Source organism: Xenopus laevis, chromosome 4L (genome assembly GCF_017654675.1).
Source record: "Xenopus laevis strain J_2021 chromosome 4L, Xenopus_laevis_v10.1, whole genome shotgun sequence".
NCBI lineage: Eukaryota > Metazoa > Chordata > Amphibia > Anura > Pipidae > Xenopus > Xenopus laevis.
This window is the reverse complement of record NC_054377.1, coordinates 153221767-153246650: the sequence shown is the minus strand read 5'-3', so window position 1 is coordinate 153246650 and position 24884 is coordinate 153221767. Positions and strand designations below refer to the sequence as shown.

The following is a 24884-nucleotide window of genomic DNA, read 5'->3' as shown; positions in this document are numbered from 1 at the left end:
AGAGAGTTAGTAGATGACAGTTTGGCCATGGCATGTCCCACTCCAGACTCCCCCCATGCAGCTTTCTGGATTCCTTCGCTCCAGCTTCCAAAGTGATACAGCCAATCATGGAGGCCACCAAACCTGCTGTACACTTTGGGGATCAGATACTCGGGGGCCAATCCCTTTAATGCTGTTCTGTAAGGGGCCTGATTGTAAAAATGCACAAAGGGTTTTGTTCCCCTTTAAAATCATTTGAACAGTTATTGAATTATATTTAAAAGTTTTCTTTAATTTTTAGCAAAATACAGTTATTTTTTAATTCTTTGGGTGTATGTCCCCTTTAAAACAGTTACAAAGGCCCCCAGTGACAGCGGCTCTACCCTTTTCCCTGTGCCGGGCTTTGTACATGGGATTCAGTGTCAGACTCTGTACATGGGATTCAGTGTCAGACTCTGTACATGAGATTCAGTGTCAGACTCTGTACATGGGATTCAGTGTCAGACTCTGTACATGGGATTCAGTGTCAGACTCTGTACATGGGATTCAGTGTCAGACTCTGTACATGGGATTCAGTGTCAGGCTCTGTACATGAGATTCAGTGTCAGACTCTGTACATGTCCCGTTACAGGCCGCATACCACACAGCTCTACGTGGCCGTTCCTGCCTCATGCTGGCCCATTATCTATTCAGCCGACTACAACATCACGTTCGTTGGCTTCGAAAAGCTCCATCCATTCGATTCTGGAAAATGGGGAAAAGTTATTGGATTTCTGCGGGGTAAGAAGAGGTTCTGGGGTCTCCTGAATGGGTTGAGGGGGGGGGAGGACACCAAAGTATTAAGATGGGCAACTGTTACTATACATGCACATATGTGGCTCCTGCATGGTTTTTTGCCTTCCTCTGGACCAACTGGCAGTTAGGCAGGTTAAAATAGAGTTAAAAGGTTGAACTTGATGGACTTGTGTCTTTTTTAACCTAACTTACTATGTTACTAACTATATCACTAATGTTACTAACTATATTACTAACTAAAAAGCCATCATGGGGGCCTGTTCTTCTTAGCTGGGACCCAAACCAAGGGCGTGTTGACCCATGTGATCACACCCTGAACTTTCCAGGTCATGCCATGACCCACCAAAGCCGTGTCCATGCTTAATGGTCTGTAGTTTGGGGCCATCAGATCTGTGAGGGCCCCTGACTTGAGTCCCACTTGACCTTTGATATCAACAAGATACTGGTTAAAGGAAGGCTGAAGTAATTCCTTGAGGCAATGACCCCAGTAACCAGGAGGCAATTTGATTGGGAGGCTCCAACACTGGCCCTACAGGGATGAGAAAAAGGAAGTCACAAGGGAATGTACAGGTGAGTCACAAGTAGGGATGCACCAAATCCACTATTTTGGATTCGGCCGAACCCCCGAATCCTTCACGACAGATTCGGCCGAATACCGAACCGAATCCTAATTTGCATATGCAAATTAAGGATGTGAAGGGGAAAACTTTTGTGACAAAAAGTCACGTGTTTCCCTCTCGCCCTTAATTTGCATATGCAAATTAGGATTCGGATTCAGTTCGGCCAGGCAGAAGGATTCGCCCCGAATCCTGCTGAAAAAGGCCGAATCCCGAACCGAATCCTGGATTCAGTACATCCCTAGTAACATAGTAACATAGTAAGTAAGGTTGAAAAAAGACACATGTCCATCGAGTTCAACCTTTTTTTTTTTTTTTTTTTTATTAACTACCTAACTGCCAGTTGATCCAGAGGAAGGCAAAAAAAACCCATCTGAAGCCTCTCCAATTTGCCTTAGAGGGGGAAAAATTCCTTCCTGACTCCAAAATGGCAATCGGACTAGTCCCTGGATCAACTTGGACTATGAGCTATTTCCCATAACCCTGTATTCCCTCACTTGCTAAAAAGCCATCCAATCCCTTCTTAAAGCTATCTAATGTATCAGCCTGTACCCCTGATTCACTTCCCAGCTCTCCCTGTAACACCCCTTTCCCTCCTCTAATCTCATTGGCTCCCTCCTGTCTGCTGGGAGGAGCTACTGGTGAATAAAGCATCCGACCCTTCCTTGTACCTATCTAATGTATCAGCCTGTACCACTGATTCACTTCCCAGCTCTCCCTGTAACACCCCTTTCCCTCCTCTAATCTCATTGGCTCCCTCCTGTCTGCTGGGAGGAGCTACTGGTGAATAAAGCATCCGACCCTTCCTTATACCTATCTAATGTATCAGCCTGTACCCCTGATTCAGGGAGACAATTCCACATCTTCACAGCTCTCACTGTAACAAACCCCTTCCCAATATTTAGCTGGAACCTCTTTTCTTCTAATCGGAATGGGTGACGTTGTGTCAGCTGGAAAGACCTACTGGTAAATAAATCATTAGAGAGATTATTATATGATCCCCTTATATATTTATACATAGTCATCATATCACCCCTTAAGCGCCTCTTCTCCAGAGTGAACATCCCCAATTTGGCCAGTCTTTCCTCATAGCTAAGATTTTCCCTTTACCAGCTTAGTTGCCCTTCTCTGTCCCCTCTCTAATACAATAATGTCCTGTTTGAGTGATGGAGACCAAAACTGTAGGGCATATTCTAGATGGGGCCTTACCAGTGCTCTATACAGTGGGACCCCCTCCTCCCGTGACTCTCTGCCCCATTTAATACAAGTCAAGACCTTATTTGCCCTTGATGCTGCTGACTGGCATTGCTTGCTACAGACAAGTTTATTATCTACAAGGACTCCAAGCCCCGTCTCCATTATGGATTTGCCTAGTGCAGTCCCATTAAGGGTATAAGTGGATATTGTTACATCCCAGGTGCAGGACTTTACATTTATCAACATTGAATGTCATTTGCCACTTAGCTGCCCAGATTGCCAGTTAGTCAAGATCCTGTTGCAAGTGCCACATCCTGGATGGAATTAATTGGGCTGATAGTTTTGTCTCATCTGCAAACACTGATACATTACTTACAATACCCTCCCCTAAGTCATTAATGAACAAGTTAAATAAAAGTGGCCCCAATACTGAGCCCTGGGGGACCCCACTAAGAACCTTACTCCAAGTAGAGAATGTCCCATTAACAACCACCCTCTGTACCCGATCCTGTAGCCAGTTTCCTATCCATGTGCAAACGACTTCATTAAGCCCAACAGACCTTCGTTTAGAAAGCAGTCGTTTGTGGGGCACAGTATCAAACGCTTTGGCAAAATCCAAATAGATCACATCTACTGCCCCCCCACTATCCAGAATCTTACTTACCACATCATAAAATGCAATCAAATTCGTCTGACATGACCTATCCTTCATAAAGCCATGCTGATTGCTGCTCATAATGCCATTCATTAGGACAAAATTTTGAATGTGATCCCTTAACAAGCCTTCAAATAATTTGCCCACCACAGATGTCAAGTTTACTGGCCTATAATTCCCAGACTGAGATCGTAATCCCTTTTTAAATATTGGAATAACATCAGCTTTTCTCCAATCCATAGGCACCATACCAGATGATAGTGAATCTGAGAAAATCAGAAATAAGGGCTGGTCTAAAACGGAACTAAGCTCTCTTAGAACCCGGGGGTGTATGCCATCAGGCCCTGGAGCCTTGTTTACATTAATTTGTATTAAAGCTTTATGAATCATATCCTGAGTCAGCCACTGACTAGATTGAGCTGAGCCATTAGTGCAGCTATAAAGTGAGCCTGGGAACTCACACTCCTCTATTGTATACACTGAAGAAAAGAACTGATTTAGCACATTTGCCTTTTCTGTATCAGACCATACTGGTACTATTATTTAATGGAGCAACACTCTCAACCTGCATCTTTTTACTATTAATATATTTAAAAAACTTTTTAGGGTTAGTTTTCACCTCCACCACAATTAACTCTTCATTTACTTTCTTAGCCTTCCGGATTGCTGATTTACAACATTTATTACAGTGTTTATATTCATTAAATGCAACTTCTGTCCCTACAGACTTTTACTTATTAAATGCCTTTCTCTTCTTTCCCATTAACATCTTTACCTCTGTATTAAGCCACACAGGATGATTCTTAGAGCTTTTACGTTTAGTCCTTAAGGGAATAAATTGAGAACAGTAATGATTTAATATCATTTTAAAGGACAACCATTTCTGTTCTGTGTTTTTAGCTGAAAACCTAATGCCCCAATCAATGCTCTGTAGGGCAGCCCTCAAGGCACTAAAATTAGCTTTTCCAAAATTCATGGTTTTTGTTGCCCCAGTATATATTTATGTTTTTTGCACCAGACATTAAATGATATAACATTATGGTCACTATTACCCAGGGGTTCAATGACTTGCACATTTACTATAAGTTGTGGCTCATTAGAGATCACTAGATCCACAATAGCATTTTTTCTGGTTGGCTCCTCAACAACCTGTGCTAAAAAACTGTTGTGCAATAAGTTTATAAACTTGTTCCCATTAACTGATCTGGCAGTACCGTTGCTCCAGTCAATATCTGGGTAATTAAAATCCCCCATTATCATTACTTTACCTAAACTAGCAGCCTTTTCTATTTGCATTAGGAGCTTTGTCTCTTCCTCCTCCTCACTTACATTAGGGGGTCTATAGCATACGCCTACAATTAATTTGCTGGATTCTTTACAATTGGTGAAGAACTCCACCCATACGACTTCTGCCCCCTCATTTTATAACATAACCTCCTCCTTTATATGAGCCTTTAAATCCTGCCTAACATACAGACATACCCCCCTACGTTTCTATTGCCTCTGTCCCTCCGAAACAAAGTATAGCCACTGATATTAACTGCCCAGTCATGTGACTCATTCAGCCATGTTTCAGCCACACCAATCACATCATATTTTCCTTCCATCACCAGCAGCTCCAGCTCTCCCATTTTACCAATCAGACTTCTTGCATTTGTAAACATACATTTAATACTGGCACCATATTGAACATATGACATGTGCTCCTCCCTATCCTTAACCCCCAGCCAAATCTCCTCCCCCATTTTCCCTTTCTTTGCCCACTATCTCATCTAACCTGTCTCCCACTGAATCTTTTACTCAACCCTCCCCCCCACACCTAGTTTAAAATCTCCTCCAACCCTCTAGCCATCTTCTCTCCCAAAACAGCTGCCCCATCATCATTGAGGTGCCACCATCCCTAGCAAAGAGCCTGTAGCCGACTGAAAAATCAGCCCAGTTCTCCAAAAACCCAAAACCCTCCTCCCTCCACCAATCTCTCAGCCACGCATTAATCTCCCTACACTCCCGCTGTCTCCTTAGCGTTGCTCGTGGCTCAGGTAATATCTCTGAGAAAATTACCTTGGAAGTCCTCGCCCTCAGCTTTGCACCTAGTTTTTTAAAATCATTTTTGAGGACTTCACCACCTCCTCTAACTTTGTCATTGGTACCTATGTGTACCCCAACTCCTGTGTCTTCCCCAGCCCCCCAATAATCTGCCCACTCGTTCCACCACATGCCGAAGAGACACCCTGTGGTGAGAAATTTATTACCAATAAGGGTTTGAGGTGCAGCAGAAAAAACAGGAGTATCAGGTCCAACTAGGCAAAAACAAAAAATTCCACTGAGATTAGTCGTAGAGATGTGAAATCTGGGCAAGGAAGAAGGAAGTCATTTGTATAATGAATAGAGAAGTGAATCTCAATGCCAGGAGGCACCATTCACACTTAATATACAGTAAGTCAAATCCACAAAAAACTCACTATATGTGGGGTGGTCACTTTTGGTTGAATATGGCTGGAGTCTAATAGTAGTCAGGTATGAGTGACAGTTACTCCCTCCCATAGTAACGTATCCGGCCAGTCTCACAGCCATGAAATGATGGGATTCAGTGTCAGACTCTGTACATGAGATTCAGTGTCAGACTCTGTACATGAGATTCAGTGTCAGACTCTGTACATGGGATTCAGTGTCAGACTGTGTACATGAGATTCAGTGTCAGACTCTGTACATGAGATTCAGTCTCAGACTCTGTACATGGGATTCAGTGTCAGACTTTGTACATGGGATTCAGTGTCAGACTCTGTACATGGGATTCAGTGTCAGACTTTGTACATGGGATTCAGTGTCAGACTCTGTACATGAGATTGTGTCCTTGCCCGACCCCCCAGCACTGCCTCTTCTTGTGCAACAATCTCAATACAATGTAACAGTTAATGTGTCAGAACAAGACAATGTGCACCTTCTGCCTCCTCCCCTCATTGTACTGCTCCGCTCCAACACTCCACCCACTTCTGCCTAACCCCGCCCCTTCCCTGTATATCTGCCCTCACCACTCAGACATGTGACCACTTCATTTGTAACTTGGCAACCGAGGGACCGGAAGGAAGAATGTGAGTATTGGGAAGGGGGGTGGGCGGCACTTGTATATTTACTGAGTGGGAGTCGCTTCACTGTCTGTCTGTCTGTGTAACATGGGAAGCCGTGTGTCACTAACTGAGCGTGTCGTTTATTAAGGCTTTATAGCTGCTTCTGTGTCTGTCTGTATCAGGTTATGTGTGTTTGTATTCAGTCTATAAATGATAATTCAGCAGGAACAGTCCCTAAGTTTGCTCATAGTCTGTACAGAGAGATCCCATAAAACTATGGCAGCATAGGTATTCCCTGTACTAAGCACAATTCAGCAGGAACAGTCCCCTAAGTTTGCTCATAGTCTGTACAGAGAGATCCCATAAAACTATGGCAGCATAGGTATTCCCTGTACTAAGCACAATTCAGCAGGAACAGTCCCCTAAGTTTGCTCATAGTCTGTACAGAGAGATCCCATAAAACTATGGCACATAGGTATTCCCTGTACTAAGCACAATTCAGCAGGAACAGTCCCTAAGTTTGCTCATAGTCTGTACAGAGAGATCCCATAAAACTATGGTACATAGGTATTCCCTGTACTAAGCACAATTCAGCAGGAACAGTCCCTAAGTTTGCTCATAGTCTGTACAGAGAGATCCCATAAAACTATGGCAGCATAGGTATTCCCTGTACTAAGCACAATTCAGCAGGAACAGCCCCTAAGTTTGCTCATAGTCTGTACAGAGAGATCCCATAAAACTATGGCAGCATAGGTATTCCCTGTACTAAGCACAATTCAGCAGGAACAGTCCCTAAGTTTGCTCATAGTCTGTACAGAGAGATCCCATAAAACTATGGCACATAGGTATTCCCTGTACTAAGCACAATTCAGCAGGAACAGTCCCTAAGTTTGCTCATAGTCTGTACAGAGAGATCCCATAAAACTATGGCACATAGGTATTCCCCTGTACTAAGCACAATTCAGCAGGATGAGCCCCTAAATTTGCTCATAGTCTGTACAGAGAAATCCCATAAAACTTCATTTGAGGTGGGGTTGGTTCATCCAGCAGAAGATAGCTGGGTGGCAGTTAGTGATCAGAGTGTTTTTGTTCCGTCACAGGCCGCATACCACACAGCTCTACGTGGCCGTTCCTGCCTCATGCTGGCCCATTATCTATTCAGCCGACTACAACATCACGTTTGTTGGCTTCGAAAAGCTCCATCCATTCGATTCTGGAAAATGGGGAAAAGTTATTGGATTTCTGCGGGGTAAGAAGAGGTTCTGGGGTCTCCTGAATGGGTTGGGGGGGGGGGAGGACACCAAAGTATTAAGATGGGCAACTGTTACTATACATGCACATATGTGGCTCCTGCATGGTTTTTTGCCTTCCTCTGGACCAACTGGCAGTTAGGCAGGTTAAAATAGAGTTAAAAGGTTGAACTTGATGGACTTGTGTCTTTTTTAACCTAACTTACTATGTTACTAACTATGTCACTAATGTTACTAACTATATTACTAACTAAAAAGCCATCATGGGGGCCTGTTCTTCTTAGCTGGGACCCAAACCAAGGGCGTGTTGACCCATGTGATCACACCCTGAACTTTCCAGGTCATGCCATGACCCACCAAAGCCGTGTCCATACTTAATGGTCTGTAGTTTGGGGCCATCAGATCTGTGAGGGCCCCTGACTTGAGTCCCACTTGACCTTTGATATCAACAAGATACTGGTTAAAGGAAGGCTGAAGTAATTCCTTGAGGCAATGACCCCAGTAACCAGGAGGCAATTTGATTGGGAGGCTCCAACACTGGCCCTACAGGGATGAGAAAAAGGAAGTCACAAGGGAATGTACAGGTGAGTCACAAGTAGGGATGCACCCAATCCACTATTTTGGATTCGGCCGAACCCCCGAATCCTTCACGACAGATTCGGCCGAATACCGAACCGAATCCTAATTTGCATATGCAAATTAGGGATGTGAAGGGGAATTCAGTGAAGGGGATTCAGTGCATCCCTAGTCAGGAGAGACACCCTGTGGTGAGAAATTCTATTACCAATAAGGGTTTGAGGTGCAGCAAAAAAACAGGAGTTTCAGGTCCAACTAGGCAAAAACAAAAAATTCCACTGAGATTAGTCGTAGAGATGTGAAATCTGAGCAAGGAAGAAGGAAGTCATTTGTATAATGAATAGAGAAGTGAATCTCAATGCCAGGAGGCACCATTCACACTTAATATACAGTAAGTCAAATCCACAAAAAAACTCACTATATGTGGGGTGGTCACTTTTGGTTGAATATGGCTGGAGTCTATTAGTAGTCAGGTATGAGTGACAGTTACTCCCTCCAATAGTAACGTATCCAGCCAGTCTCACAGCCATGAAGTGATGGCGGCACATCTATTTGGATCAATAGAAGGAGAATTCAGCAGTTGAGTCAGTATCGACTGCACCTGTAGTTATGCTCGTTATGCAAATGAGATCAAGATGACTTTCCCTTTCTCGTTAAGCTCAGAATCATTACATTACACTTTTCCGTCACAGAGGAGAAGTTGGTGACAGAGGACACCCTGGTAACTGCCATTGAGGCTTCAGAAGAGGATCTGCTGGTCGCACACACACGTCGTTACCTGAATAAACTGAAGGTGAGACCAACTGACCCATTCACTTCAGTTCAGATCATTTGCTCCCCTTTCTTTATAAGAATCCAAATGAAAGGACAAGGCAACAGCATTTTGAGAATTTTGTTCAATATATTCCTTAATCACACAAATCCCATCACAGTTGGCTCAGTTTTCCACTTTTAAGCTGTCTCCATCTTGCCCTACTGTCTCCATCTTGCCCTACTGTTTTGATCTTGCCCTACTGCCTCCATCATGTCCTACTGTCTTCATCTTGCTCTCTCCATCTTACCCTACTGTCTCCATCTTGCCTTACTGTCTCCATCTTGCCCTACTGTCTCCATCTTGTCCTACTGTCTCCATCTTGTCCTACTGTCTCCATCTTGCCCTACTGTTTTGATCTTGCCCTACTGTCTCCATCTTGTCCTACTGTCTTCATCTTGTCCTATTGTCTTCATCTTGCTCTCTCCATCTTACCCTACTGTCTCCGTCTTGCCCTACTGTCTCTATCTTGTCCTACTGTCGCCATCTTGTCCTACTGTCTCCATCTTGTCCTACTGTCTGCATCTTGTTCTACTGTCTCCATCTTGTCCTACTGTAGCCATCTTGTCCTACTGTCTCCATCTTGTCCTACTGTCTCCATCTTGTCCTACTGTCTGCATTGTCTCCATCTTGTCCTACTGTCTTCATCTTGTCCTACTGTCATTGTCTTGCCTTAAAGTCTCCATCTTGTCCTACTGTCTTCATCTTGCCCTAGTAACTCCATCTTGCCCTCTGTCTCCATCTTGTTCTACTGTCTCCATATTGCCCTGCTGTCTCCATCTTGCCCTGTTGTCTTGATCTTGCCCTACTTTCTCCAACTTGTCCTACTGTCTCCATCTTGCCTTATTGTCTCTTCTCTTGCCCTACTGTCTCTCTCTTGACCTGCTCTCTCAATTTTGCTATACTGTCTATATCTTTCCCTTTTGCCAGTAACTAGACAAGTTGATGGAATGAGAAAAAACAAAAAAAGTACAAGGAAATTGCCAAAAATACCAGATCCATATGGTGATTGCAGATAAGAAAGATGATGGTGATGGTGATGGTACTGAATGAAAGACTATGCAGGGGATATAATTAAAGTATCTGTTAAGGGGCAGATTATTAGTCCAGCCGCCGTATTGGGAGGGGCCCTTGTGTCTCATATAATTCCAGCCGTACAGCCGTTGTGTCAGTGCAATTTTGGGAGAGAGCCCAATGATGACAGCACTCTGTGTATCTGCATCCATCCTCATATTGTTCTATTTACACAACCTCCATATTGGAGGAGGCAGAGCCTGTGTCAGTGCCATGTTGGTAGAGGCAGTTCAGGATGTAACTAATGAAGGTGCAACAAAGACTAAATAAGCCCAACCTGCTCTGTTGTGTTCCCTGGAGAGTAACATAATAGAAATCCAGAATTTGAAACAGAGATAATTGGGGATCTGGGAATGATGCCAACAAAGGACACTGAGGGCTTTGTCTGTGAATGAACAAAGGACAGTTACATAACATGTTCAGCTCTGAGCCATAGACACTGTGGGCAGTGAGTCTGATTAATGGTTCCGTGGGTCTGTTTGTTCTGCTGAGACCAGAATTCAAGGAGATAAAAAGAACAATCTCTCAACAAACCAGAGAAATGGGTCAGTATTGGATTCAAGCTTCTGTGTCATTCTATTGCTTGTAAGGGGTTCTCTATTGTATATGGACAAATATAAATAAGTCCTGTCCTGCTTTATGGCAGCTGAGATTCTAGCTATCTGTATAACAGAACATTCTGTCCCAGTGGCTGCAGAGATCATATCTGATCCCCATTGTAAGCAGCAGTCCTGTCCTGCTTTATGGCAGCTGAGATTCTAGCTATCTGTATAACAGAACATTCTGTCCCAGTGGCTGCACAGATCCTATCTGATCCCCATTGTAAGCAGCAGTCCTGTCCTGCTTTATGGCAGCTGAGATTCTAGCTATCTGTATAACAGAACATTCTGTCCCAGTGGCTGCACAGATCCTATCTGATCCCCATTGTAAGCAACAGTCCTGTCCTGCTTTATGGCAGCTGAGATTCTAGCTATCTGTATAACAGAACATTCTGTCCCAGTGGCTGCACAGATCCTATCTGATCCCCATTGTAAGCAGCGGTCCTGCCCTGCTTTATGGCAGCTGAGATTCTAGCTATCTGTATAACAGAACATTCTGTCCCAGTGGCTGCACAGATCCTATCTGATCCCCCATTGTAAGCAGCAGTCCTGTCCTGCTTTATGGCTGAGATTCTAGCTATCTGTATAACAGAACATTCTGTCCCAGTGGCTGCACAGATCCTATCTGATCCCCATTGTAAGCAGCAGTCCTGTCCTGCTTTATGGCAGCTGAGATTCTAGCTATCTGTATAACAGAGCATTCTGTCCCAGTGGCTGCACAGATCCTATCTGATCCCCATTGTAAGCAGCAGTCCTGTCCTGCTTTATGGCAGCTGAGATTCTAGCTATCTGTATAACAGAACATTCTGTCCCAGTGGCTGCACAGATCCTATCTGATCCCCATTGTAAGCAGCAGTCCTGTCCTGCTTTATGGCAGCTGAGATTCTAGCTATCTGTATAACAGAGCATTCTGTCCCAGTGGCTGCACAGATCCTATCTGATCCCCGTAGGGAGCAGACGTGTTTGGAGAGAGCTCGTGATTTTGAGAGAGAACTTGTGATTTTGACTTACCCAGGCCCTTCTGGGTCTGGGGAGGTTGATTTCTCAGCTGTTTTTGCGGCTTTATAGCCTTTACTTTTCTTTTTTGTTTTTGATTTATTTATTTATTTTTGGAAATGGGTAAGAAGTTGCCCCCAACAGAGGAAGCAGGGGCAATGAATACCCGAGCAAGGCTGGGATCCAGCAGGCGAGCAGTGAGCCAGAAAGCTGTAGTTGGTGCAGAAAAGAAAATGGCTGCTACTGTAAAGAAAGTGAACAAGAAAGGGAAAGTTTTGCCAAAGGAGGAGGAGGTGAAAGAGGTGTCTGTGGAGAGTGAGGAGGAAGAAAAGCTGGATGAGGTCCCTGAGTCAAGTCTGTCTGGGTTTGCGGCATCTGAGCCCCCTGTGCAACATGTTGTGAAACTACAAGTCTCTACATCTGGAGCTTCAGCAAAGGTTGGTGAATCCCAAGCTACCTGTGTCCCAGAGAGCACCCCCCAAGGAACAAGCAGGTCCCCATAGTTATGGAGGAGGAAAGTCCTGTGGCCAGCGCAGCCTGGAGCCCCTGGTCTGGTATTTGCATCAGTCAGGGAGCAGAGGGGAGCGGTGCTTTGCTGGGGGAAATGGAAGGTACAAGCGGCTGTACTGACACACAAGCAGCTGCTGCTATGGACAGTGACCCCCAGCTGAGGGAGAAAGCAGGTACCAGCCGCATTGCAGTAATGGAGGCCGGCCATGTGCTTGGGAAGGAGGACGCCATTTTGGAAGCAGAGAGAGGCTTGTGCACAGCAAAGGGGAAGCTCCGCCCACCCAGTGAAAGCTGCAGAGAGTCCAGCAGAGACAGTAAGAAAGGAAAGATTCCAGCAAAGAATCAGGGAACCCCCCCCACAAATGGCACCGACTGCTGCTGCTTCAGCAGAGGGAGGAATGGAGGCAAGCATGGACTGTGGCTACCTGGCAGAGACTGTGGCTTTACAGGTGCTGGAGGAGAAACCTGCAGGTAAAACTGACTTTTCCTTAATTGCCTGTGTGGGGGAGGGGGTTTCCTCTAATGAGACTGTTGCTGCTACAGACTGTGTCTCTAAAGACTTTTCTGGGGTCTCCACCTCTAAAGACTCTGTAAATCAGGAGGAAATTGCTAAAGCTCTAAAGACTATGGAGTTTTTGCAGCAGAGGAAAAAAGAACTAAATAATGTGATTGCAAAAGAACTTAGTTTGGCTGCCAAAGCGACTGGAGAGTTAAGAGGGCAGAGAATAAGAAAGACTGCGATGTACAATAAAGAGTTGGAGGAACTGGAGGAAGAAATTAAAAAGACTTTCCTTATAATTAAACCATGGGAAGAGATTTATAAGAACCGGGAAAGGTTTGAGCAGATGGAAAAAGGGAAACGTTTTTCTTCTAATGTTTCCTCTAATATCTCTGCTAATGTTGTTGTGCAGCCAGAGTGTGTGAGTGTGAGTGCTGGTGTGAGTGCAGGTGTGAGTGGGGCAAGTGGTGAGAGAGAGACTGTGAGTGAAGGGGTACAGGGGGGTGAGAGTGCTGGTGTGGGGGGGATGGGAGAGGGGACTGTGGGGGTCAGTAAGGCTGCTCCAGAGGTTGGGCAAGAGAGAAGCCAAGCACCTGTGAATGTGTGGGAAAGGAGGAGGCTGTTTGCTAACTCATCTGGGCTAAATAGATCCTTTGATGGGCCGGTGTTTAAGAGGCGCAATGTGGTGAGAATTAAATGGGAGGGGGAGCAAGACAAATTCCCAGGTTGGAGATATGTGGCACGTAACCTGGTGAAAGAGTCTATGGGTTTCACTACCAATGATGTCAATGCTTTTCTTGATATTTCTGTTACTGAATATGATCTCAGCTTTAAATTGTCCCAGGGGATGGAGAGGTTTTGGGCTCTTTATGACCAAAAGAAAAACACAAAAGAGTGGGAAAATTTTAAGGCAATCCCAATCTCACGTCCTGAAACCAAAAATGTAACCATCATTTTCAAACACGAATCAGTCCCCCCTGAGGATATCCTTGTTTGGTTAAAGAGACAGTGCACTGTACTAACCCCTCTCATCAAGATCTATAATGAGGAAGGTTTTTGGGCAGGAGGATGGAAAGCCCAAGTGAAACTAGAGGTTCATTACAATGTCCCCAGGCACCTCCCTAACTCATTTTTCATAGGAAGAGAACGGGGGGTTTGTTTTTACCCAGGCCAACCTCGCCAATGCTTTAAATGTGGGTCAAACAGACACTTGGCCATTAACTGTGAAACCAAGGTGTGTGCTCTGTGTGGTGCTAAAAGCCATACCAGCAAGGAATTTAATGAGGTCAGGTGCAACCTACTGTATGTAATGCTCTGGGTCATACACACAGGGACTGCCCCAATGCTTGGCATAACATTGTCAGGGATTGCCCTAATTTGGAGCGGGAATTTCAGGAGGAGGAGGAGCGGGAGGAGGGGAGGGAGCATGAGGAAGAAATGGAGTTGGAGACCAGGGTGGAAGAAGTAGTGGAGCCTGCAGTCCCTCAGGAAACTAGGGGGAAGGAAAGGAAGGAGAAAGGGACAGAGAAGGAGGACTGGACTGTGGTAGTAGCAAAGGGGAATAAACAACAGGGAAAGATGGTGGTTAAGGCAGGTGTGAGCACATCAAACAGATTTACCCTCCCAGGTGGGAAGAGTTGGGGGAGATGGCGGAGGAGGAGGAGGAGGAGGAGGAGGAAGAAAGGCAGATAGAGAAGGAAGAAAGGGACAGAGAGGAGAAGAAAAAGAAAAAGAAAAGGCGAAAAACAAAAGAAGGAAGAATATCCCCAGAACCCGATGCAGGCCAGACTCCAAGAATCCCAGAAGTTCTAGAAGTTACTGGGGAAGAGCAGGGGAAAAAGAGGAAGGAGAGAGACTCTGGGGAAGGAGGTTCCTTTGAGGAGGAGTTTCTGGTTTTTGTAGAAGGGGATGAATCTCAGGGGATGCAAGTTAAGAGATGTGGGGAAGGAGGGGAAGAGTCTTCAGCAAAACTCCCTAAAACATGATGGGTTCCCCAATTTCTTTTTGCACCCTTAATGTGAGAAGCATTAGGTCTCCCAAGGCAAGATTGGTAGCATTTGAGTTTTTATTTTCCTTAGTGGTAGATATCATTTTTGTTCAGGAGACTCGCCTAAATAATAGATACGACATCTACAATGCAAAAAGAGACTGGCAGAAAGGGCCCTCATTTTGGTCCATAGCAGAGGAACAGGCGGGAGGAGTGGGGATTCTGTTTAATGGTGACAGGCACATTGAAGTTAAGAGGTTGGTGGAGGTTAAAATGGGCAGGTGTTTTTTACTTGATATTAAGATAGAAGGGGAAGATCTAAGATTAATTAATATGTATGGGCCCCAATCAGTGGTGGAGAGGAAGGAACTCATAAGAGAAATGAGACAATATTTGCACACCTCAATGCCAGTCATCCTAGCCGGAGATTTCAACCAAGTGACAGGGCCAGGGGATAGATCTGGTATGTATAGGAAATATGAGGGAGCATTTCTCAATGAGGTGGTTCAAACAGCAGGGTTGGTGGATGTGGCTACTGAAGGGGGTAGGAAGGCCAAGCACACGTATTTTTGTGGCTCCCGCAGTAGTAGAATTGACCAGATTTATATTAAAGCTGGTGCTCCTTTTTCAGGGGTTAAGGAGATTGAAGTGGGGTTTTCCGATCACTTGGTTCTTTTCTTTGAATATGGGATATCAGATAGTCTGAGGGTTGGTAAAGGTCTGTGGAGGTTAGGTTCAGAAATACTAAAGGATGAGGAACAAAAACCCTTTTGCGAGTTTGTTGTACAAAATATTCTGTCGAAAATGATTTTTTATGATTCACCAACACAGTGGTGGGAAGAGGCCAAGAGGTCATTTTGGGCTTTCTTCAAGTCCCTATCTGTTAAAAGGGAGGGAAATAGACAATGGCAGTACCAGTCCTTGAGAAAGAAGCTGGAGTCCTATATTTCGGCTGGGGTGGTGGGGGAAAAAGTGACCCAGTTAAAGAACCAAATGAAGCAGTATCAGTACAGCCGCCAGAGGTCTCTGGTTCTTGAGAGGGATTCTGGGATGAAAATTTCCCCAGATCCTTTTAGGAACTGTAAAGAGTCGGTTAAAAGGAAACTGGTGAGGGGTCTCATTGACTTCCAGGGTAAAGAGCAAAAGACAAGGGAGGGAATACTGGAAGTCGTGAGATCCTACTATGCTGCTTTGTTTGGGGAGAGAACTTTGGAGAGGGAAAGGATGACGGCTTTCTTAGAGACGACCCCAGGGCCTGACACACATAATTTGGATTTTTCCCCCTGGACAGTTAAAATCACGGAGGAGGAGGTAAAGTTGGCGATAGAGAGTCTGCAGAATAAGAAAGCTCCAGGTCCGGATGGCTTAACATCAGAATTCTATAAGACCTTTAAAGATCTGTTGGCTCCGGCACTTGTTGAGGTGTTTAACTGTTGCTTAGAGGAAGATGACCTCCCGCCATCTATGCAGTTTTCCTCTTTGATTTTGTTGTCAAAAGGTAAGGACGAGAAGCATATTGAGAACTGGAGGCCGATTGCCCTGCTCAATACAGATAGAAAGATTCTCGCAAAGGTTATTTTCTTTCGTTTAAGTTTATTTTCAAGCACTTTATTGTCTGACTGTCAGTTCTGCACGGTGAAGGGGCGGAGCATTTTTGGAGCTGTCTTTACCATTAGAGAGGCTCTGGAATTATGCAAAGCTCAAAGGTGGGGGAAATACTTTCTGTGTTTAGATCAGTCAAAAGCCTTTGATAGGGTGAATCACCAGTACCTATGGGCTGTTTTGTCTAAATACGGTATCCCGGGTCAGTTCATTAGTTGGATAAAAGTTTTGTACAAAGGGGCGAGAAGCTTCCCACTGATTAACGGTTGGCAGGGTGAAGACTTCCAGGTTGGGGCAGGAGTAAGACAGGGGTGCCCTCTGAGTCCTTTGCTGTATGCATTTGCGTTAGATCCATTTCTTAGGTCGCTACAGGGAGGTAACTTGGAGGGTATCTGTGCACCCAGTGGTCAGCGCCTGAGGTTGGTGGCCTACGCGGATGATGTGACAGTGGTTATCTCAAAGCCTGAAGAGGTGGAGAGAGTCTCCTGTTGCATCAGAAGCTACTCAGAGGCCTCAGGGTCTCTAGTCAATAGTGAAAAGTCGGAAGAAGGAAGAGCCCAGTTTTGAGTTAAGAACCTTCCCTGTTGCAGCCTCTCAAGTTAAAATACTAGGGGTTAAATTTGGGAGGGAAGATAATGCCAGGCTAAATTGGGAAGAGAAGTTGGATACCGGTTTGGCAAAAGTTCAGCGTTGGAAAGGGTGGAAGCTGACCTATAGGGAAACAGTTAACCTTATAAAGACTTTTCTGATCCCGTTGTTTTTGTATGTGTCCTGTGTGTTCCCTTTGCCAGAATCTTTCTATGCTCGAGTCTATAGCTTATTCTTCCAGATGATCTGGGGGAATAGGCTAAACCCAGTCAAAAGAGGGGTAACGTTCCTGCAGAGGAAAGAGGGAGGTTTGGGGATGGTCTGTCCTGTGACCTTCTTTGGTGTCATGTTCCTAAAGTTTAACTTTGGGGGTCTGACTCAAGGAACAAGCTCCCTGTGGGAAAGTTGTATCAGGTCTTGGGCATCGTATTTTATCGTGGACTGGTTGCAGGGCGGTAGGGCGAAAGAGGTCCGTGTAAGACAGAGCTATTTCCCACCACACATTGCCCATGCCCTTAAGCTGATAAAGAGGTGGGGCATTGGGGCAGCAGAAATAACATCAACCCCAAGGAAGCAAATCTATGTCAGGGTACTAACCTCCTTCTTTACTGTCCCACTGGCTATAAGAGACTGTACCAGCAAAACCCTGGAGGACATACTAAAGTATTTAAACAGCGTGAGACTCCCCCCAAAACTGTTTGATAACTCCTGGCTGACACTGCAGGGCAAGTTGTATGTGCGGGGCAACATGAAATATCTGAGTCATGTAAGAAAAGAGTGTCCCTGGGAGTGTGGGGTGGAGGAGAGTCAAGAGCACTTTTTGGTGGATTGTTCGGTGTCAAACAGTTTATATGAGGGTGTACTGAAGGTGTTGGGTATTTATAATATATGTGCTAATGACTATGCAGAAAGAGCCTATGGGATCATTTATAGGAAGCACCGCTATAACCAAGAGACTGTATTTATTATACTGTCAGTCATTCAATATCATCTGTGGTCTATCCGATGTATGAAAACCTTTGGGAAAGACAATCAATCAATAGACCAAACAATAAGTAAAATCTTAAGGGAAATTGTGTTTATTAAAGTCAATGAGATTCAGAAAAAAAGCTTGAATGAAAAAAATTGGTTGAACTTTGATTTCTCTTGGTCAAATTCTTTGTAAATAATGTACATATTGTAATATAATGTCATTTTGATATAATTTGAATTTGTTATGCTTTGTATTGTTTATATTTTAAATAAAAATCCCTATCTGATCCCCATTGTAAGCAGCAGTCCTGTCCTGCTTTATGGCAGCTGAGATTCTAGCTATCTGTATAACAGAACATTCTGTCCCAGTGGCTGCACAGATCCTATCTGATCCCCATTGTAAGCAGCAGTCCTGTCCTGCTTTATGGCAGCTGAGATTCTAGCTATCTGTATAACAGAGCATTCTGTCCCAGTGGCTGCACAGATCCTATCTGATCCCCATTGTAAGCAGCAGTCCTGCCCTGCTTTATGGCAGCTGAGATTCTAGCTATCTGTATAACAGAGCATTCTGTCCCAGTGGCTGCACAGATCCTATCTGATCCCCATTGTAAGCAGCAGTCCTGTCCTGCTTTATGGCAGCTGAGATTCTAGCTATCTGTATAACAGAGCATTCTGTCCCAGTGGCTGCACAGATCCTATCTGATCCCCATTGTAAGCAGCAGTCCTGTCCTGCTTTATGGCAGCTGAGATTCTAGCTATCTGGATAACAGAACATTCTGTCCCAGTGGCTGCACAGATCCTATCTGATCCCCATTGTAAGCAGCAGTCCTGTCCTGCTTTATGGCAGCTGAGATTCTAGCTATCTGTATAACAGAACATTCTAGCTATCTTTATCAGATTTAGTAGCTACTGACTGACATTGGCTTAAATTGCACAGGCTTTTATTCACAAATATCCCCAAATCTTTCTCAGTTAAAGAGTCTGCTAAGCGCCCAATCTTGCATTTATCAATAGTGAATCTCATTTGCCAGTTTGCTTCCCAATTCTCCATTATACACACACACACACACACACAGACACACTAATACTAAATACAATGTAAGTGTGCTTCATTGTACAATGTGCCACTAATTATTCTTGTTTTGCATTTTAGTGGTCTTATGTGGTGGCCAATATCACTGAGATCCCCCCACTGTTCCTGCTCCCCAATTTTATTGTCCAACGTAAAGTCCTTAAGCCATTGAGGCTGCAGACGGGCGGCACCATCATGGTGAGTGCGGCTTAGACAGAATTTTTCAATTCACTCAGTAAAATGTCTTTTTATTAGATTTGTTCCTTTCTTAGGCTGGAAAACTCGCTATGGAGAGAGGCTGGGCGATCAATGTGGGTAAGTGGCAAATTTTATTGAGTCTAACTTTAAATTTCCTTTCCTAAAATGTATTATATTAAAATAACTACATCCAGCAGAGATTCCATCCAGTAATACAACCAATAACTGATTTAGTGTTCAGCTGGAATCTGTATGTTCTCTGTAGACACATATTTATTGTACAGCATCGTGGAATATGTTGGCACTTTCAATAGAGCTTGCAATCTAAAATAATAAAATCTTTAGTTTTATAGAAAAATATGTTCACTCTATAGGTACAACAGGCTGAGTTATACAGGGAACTCTGAGTGTCACTCATGTATTATAAGGGATAATGTACCCCCTACTGTAAATGATAAGGATATTAGAAGTCACTGAGGGGTTGTTCTGTGACCATATAAAGGCACAAGGCTGCAGGCTGAGTTATACAGGGAACTCTGAGTATCACTCATGTATTATAAGGGATAATGTACCCCCTACTGTAAATGATAAGGATATTAGAAGTCACTGAGGGGTTGTTCTGTGACCATATAAAGACACAAGGCTGCAGGCTGAGTTATACAGGGAACTCTGAGTATCACTCATGTATTATAAGGGATAATGTACCCCCTACTGTAAATGATAAGGATATTAGAAGTCACTGAGGGGTTGTTCTGTGACCATATAAAGACACAAGGCTGCAGGCTGAGTTATACAGGGAACTCTGAGTATCACTCATGTATTATAAGGGATAATGTACCCCCTACTGTAAATGATAAGGATATTAGAAGTCACTGAGGGGTTGTTCTGTGACCATATAAAGGCACAAGGCTGCAGGCTGAGTTATACAGGGAACTCTGAGTATCACTCATGTATTATAAGGGATAATGTACCCCCTACTGTAAATGATAAGGATATTAGAAGTCACTGAGGGGTTGTTCTGTGACCATATAAAGACACAAGGCTGCAGGCTGAGTTATACAGGGAACTCTGAGTATCACTCATGTAGTATAAGGGATAATGTACCTCCTACTGTAAATGATAAGGATATTAAAAGTCACTGAGGGGTTGTTCTGTGACCATATAAAGACACAAGGCTGCAGGCTGAGTTATACAGGGAACTCTGAGTATCACTCATGTATTATAAGGGATAATGTACCCCCTACTGTAAATGATAAGGATATTAGAAGTCACTGAGGGGTTGTTCTGTGACCATATAAAGACACAAGGCTGCAGGCTGAGTTATACAGGGAACTCTGAGTATCACTCATGTATTATAAGGGATAATGTACCCCCTACTGTAAATGATAAGGATATTAGAAGTCACTGAGGGGTTGTTCTGTGACCATATAAAGACACAAGGCTGCAGGCTGAGTTATACAGGGAACTCTGAGTATCACTCATGTATTATAAGGGATAATGTACCCCCTACTGTAAATTATCATTAAGCATAGTCTATAGCTCAATACACCACTTAAAGCACTTATAAGGATATATTTAATATACAGAGAGAGAGAGCGAGAGAGAGAGATGTATTGTATAGAAATATTCCCATTGATGAGTTGTGTTGATTAACACTATTGTCTGTATATTATATAGGGTGTATAAGTTTGTGTGGTGACTCACATTTCATCAGTTTAGTTGTGTCTGACATGATAATGAATAATACACTAAGGGAGAGTCTGTACTTGCTGTTTGGCCCCCAGGTGGCGGCTTTCATCACTGTTCTGGTGACAGCGGAGGAGGATTCTGTGCATATGCCGATATCACGTTGGCCATTAAGGTACCAAAGTTCTGTGCTGGGAGCAAGTATCTCCTGTACGTTCCCATCACAAGAGTCTAATTCCCACCTTTCCTACTGGGGTGCAGTTTATTTTGGTGTTAAGATCGAGGGGCAGAATATCAGATAGTAACACAAATGAACATAATCTTTAATATGATCCTATAACAAATCTTCCACAAATGTCAGCTTTACAGGCCTATAATTGCCAGTCTGAGACTGTAATCCCTATAGGAATAACATCGTTGTTCCTAAAATCCACAGGTACCGTACCAGATGTGGGGGTAATGCATGACTTACAAAATAATATTTGGTCACAGCCCCAAACTCTAGAAAAGGTTAATAAAACAATTTAAATAAATAAATAAATAATGTGCTGGGGTCTGAAAAATTCCACATATTGATATTCTGTCCCTCCCTGTGATTTTGGTGATTAGCACCTTTAGTGAAGGGATTATATTGGTTGTTGGTTGCCAGGGTAACCGACTGATGCTTGATTTATATTATTACTTTTTGTTCCACTGCTCCAGCCGTTGTCTCGGTCACTGTCTTATACTGAGCAGGAATGTTAGGAATAACGCCCCCAGGTGGCATTAAGGGAATGAGAAGGATATTCCATTATTTTGATTTGTCCCTAATGTTTCTTCCTTCTAAAATGCATCTTTTTGTCCCCAATTTCAGTTCCTGTTTGAGCGAGTGGAAGGGGTATCAAAAGCCACCATCATAGACCTGGATGCCCATCAGGTAGCAGCTGTGTTTCTGCATGTCTGTCTGTCTGTCCATGTGTCAATCCTGGGAAACCCACGACATAAAGGCTGGTTTGTCGGCCATGGGAAGAGATGGGTCCCAATAAGGAATTTTGGCACACTTTTCTTGCCCTTTAAAAGTCACTTTCACACAAAATAAGAAGGAATATTTCATGTTTGGGGGGATAATCCACTAATCCGGTGAGGGATATTTGTGCTGCTGTTCCTTAATTCCATTTTTCTGCTCGTAGGGAAATGGGCACGAGAGGGACTTTATGGAAGATAAGAGAGTGTATATTATGGATGTGTATAATCGACACATTTATCCTGGTGATCACAATGCAAAACGTAAGAGCTTTATATTTTGTGTTCACTTATTTCTACTCTTTGTGTAATGTTCTGTTTGCTGTGCCCTCCCACTCCTGTCTCCCCCAGAATCTTACCGCCTGCCCCTGTCTCCCCCAGAGTGTTACCCACCAGCCCCTGTCTCCCCCAGAGTGTTACCCACCTGCCCCTGTCTCCCCCACTGTGTTACCCACCTGCCCCTGTCTCCCCCAGAATCTTACCCGCCAGCCCCTGTCTCCCCTAGAGTGTTACCCACCAGCCCCTGTTTCCCCCAGAATCTTACCCGCCAGCCCCTGTCTCCCCCAGAGTGTTACCCACCTGCCCCGTCTCCTCCACTGTGTTACCTGCCAGCCCCTGTCTCCCCCAGAATCTTACCCGCCAGCCCCTGTCTCCCCCAGAGTGTTACCCACCAGCCCCTGTTTCCCCCAGAATCTTACCCGCCAGCCCCTATCTCCCCCAGAATGTTACCCACCTGCCCCTGTCTCCCCCAGAATATTACCCGCCAGCCCCTGTCTCCCCCAGAGTGTTACCCACCTGCCCCTGTCTCCCCCACTGTGTTACCCGCCAGCCCCTGTTTCCCCCAGAATCTTACCCACCAGCCCCTGTTTCCCCCAGAATCTTACCCGCCAGCCCCTATCTCCCCCAGAGTGTTACCCACCTGCCCCTGTCTCCCCCAGAATCTTACCCGCCAGCCCCTGTCTCCCCCAGAGTGTTACCCACCTGCCCCTGTCTCCCCCACTGTGTTACCCGCCAGCCCCTGTTTCCCCCAGAATCTTACCCACCAGCCACCTGTGTCTCCCCCAGTGTATCATTAGCATAGTAACTACTCCATTAAGGTAATAATAAGGGAATATCAGGAGTGTGAGTGCAGTTGAGTGTGAGTATGACTGGGAGGCGGGTGCTTATGAATGTGATTCTGTTCATGGGAAGACTAATGATGCCGGTGCTTGTGCCCAGGAGCGATCAAGAGGAAGGTCGAGTTGGATTGGGGAACAGAAGACAAGGAATATCTGAATAAAGTGGAGACGCACATGAAGGGAGCCCTGAATGAGGAACGGCCAGACATCATTATATACAATGCGGGGACTGATATTCTGGATGGGGACCCCCTTGGAGGCCTCTCTATTTCCCCTCAGGTAAGTGAGAGGTGGGGACTATAATAACTATGGCATTCCCCCTACAGTTATATCCTTTTTATTTCCCATTTAGAAAAGCAAAGATCAGTTTCTCCTTCGCTCCTCACACATAATAGTGAACGTTACTTAAATATTTAGGGCGTTACACAAGCCGTCCCTCCATCCTTCATCACAAATTCTGCTCGTTATTCGCCCATTCATATTCTTCTCTAACCTTTAGGGCATCATTAAAAGGGACGAGATTGTTTTCACCATCGCCAGAAGTCAGCACATTCCTATTTTAATGGTGACCTCGGGGGGATATCAGAAGCGCACGGCGCGGATCATCGCAGACTCCATTATGAACCTGCACAGCCTGGGCCTCATTAGTAAATCACCAGCGGAGACTTAACCCCAAGGCCGACGCCGATACGGAGAAAGAGTCTTGCACATAAGATTATATTATATATGGAGGGTGAATGTTATCTCTCACCAGGATCATTGTGGCAATAATTTTAATACTGTATCATGTGAATAATGTATTTTAATGTGTGGAGGGCAATACTGTTGTGTAAATAGTGTGTGTGTAACTCATAGGGGTGTGGTGCAATGAGCTGGGGTTCAGCGGGGTGCATGCAATAACAGACTGATGTATCTGGTCTCTTCACTTATCATGGTGGAAGAAGCTTTGTTTCTTGTTCTAACACCCCACGCCCAACCCATGCACCTTAATCTGCAGGAAACCAACTGCAATTTATTGATGTCATATAGAAATACCTTGTGGTCAAGGCCAAGAATGGAGGAGGCGTTTATTCTAGTTCATCCATAGCTGCAAAGCAGAAAGCTTCATCATCACTGCCTTAGAGGAACATCTCAAGAGGCACCACCGATTGACTCTTCTACAGGTCTCCTAAGGCTGCCCATGCTTCTCCTATATGGAAAAAAAAAACATTGGTTGCTGCCATGTTTTGGCCTCAGTGTGGGGCCCATAACAGTTTGGAGACCTTTTAAGTGGTTGGCAAGAACACAGATATTGATTTTTAGCACTTTAGTACAATGTGAAGAGCAACCACGCTAACACTGGCCCCCTTTGAACCTGTACAACCAGGAATAGACCATGCCTCCTCCTCTCAAGGATTCACTAAAAGTGGTTGTTCCTTCTCTTGAACACTCAATGGGGCTCTGATTGTCCCTTAATTTCTTGGGTGGGGAAAGGGGGGCTCTTAATCCCAGTTAACCATTGGGTGATCATGAGCTGAGAGGTCCAGGATCAGAACCCAGGATCCAAACTTGCCAGATTATCTTTTTGAAGAATATGAACAATTACATGTTTAGAATCAATAAGCTGCTCTACAGGAAACAAGACCATAGACACAATGGAATGATCATGGTCCAAGATACACAACACATGAAGATGAGTATAACTGAATGGAATGCAAAACAGTGAGAGTCAATCAGAAGGGTGTGTGGGATGTGAGCAAGTCAGTATCTGTTTTCTGTACAATGGTGATGCCCTAAGTGTCAGGGAGCCGGGAGCTCCCTCCAGGGAGGTAGTCAGGATCGAGGAGGAAGCCCTCTTGAGGGAGCAAGGTCGCGGTGTCCAAAGGGTTAATTCAAAGAGTAGTCAGGATCCAGGCAAGAGTTCAGGGGCAGGCAGATAACAGCAAAGTCCAAAGTCCAGGCAGGGGTCAAGATAAGTAATCAGGAACAGGATCAGCAAAATCAGCTCACAGGAAACCCAGGAAACACTTAGGAAATGTATTCCTATACTTGGG

The 24884-nt window shown here is 44.6% G+C and overlaps 1 protein-coding gene across 2 annotated transcripts; it reads left to right on the top strand.

Annotated features, from left to right (window-relative positions):
• The first annotated feature begins 627 nt into the window (after nt 1–627).
• On the top strand, nt 628–24284 carry LOC108704007 (histone deacetylase 11). Of its 2 annotated transcripts, none has more exons than XM_041590992.1 (10): nt 628–759; nt 7412–7560; nt 8830–8930; nt 18929–19045; nt 19120–19162; nt 20830–20906; nt 21585–21647; nt 21901–21997; nt 22952–23130; nt 23351–24284. In XM_041590992.1, the coding sequence occupies exons 1-10, from the start codon at nt 650–652 to the stop codon at nt 23519–23521; spliced, it is 1107 nt and encodes a 368-aa protein (XP_041446926.1). In that variant the 5' UTR covers nt 628–649; the 3' UTR covers nt 23522–24284. The 2 variants fall into 2 exon arrangements, with proteins under 2 accessions (XP_041446926.1, XP_041446927.1); XM_041590993.1 differs by lacking the exon at nt 628–759 and adding an exon at nt 6169–6335.
• Nucleotides 24285–24884: the final 600 nt, after the last annotated feature.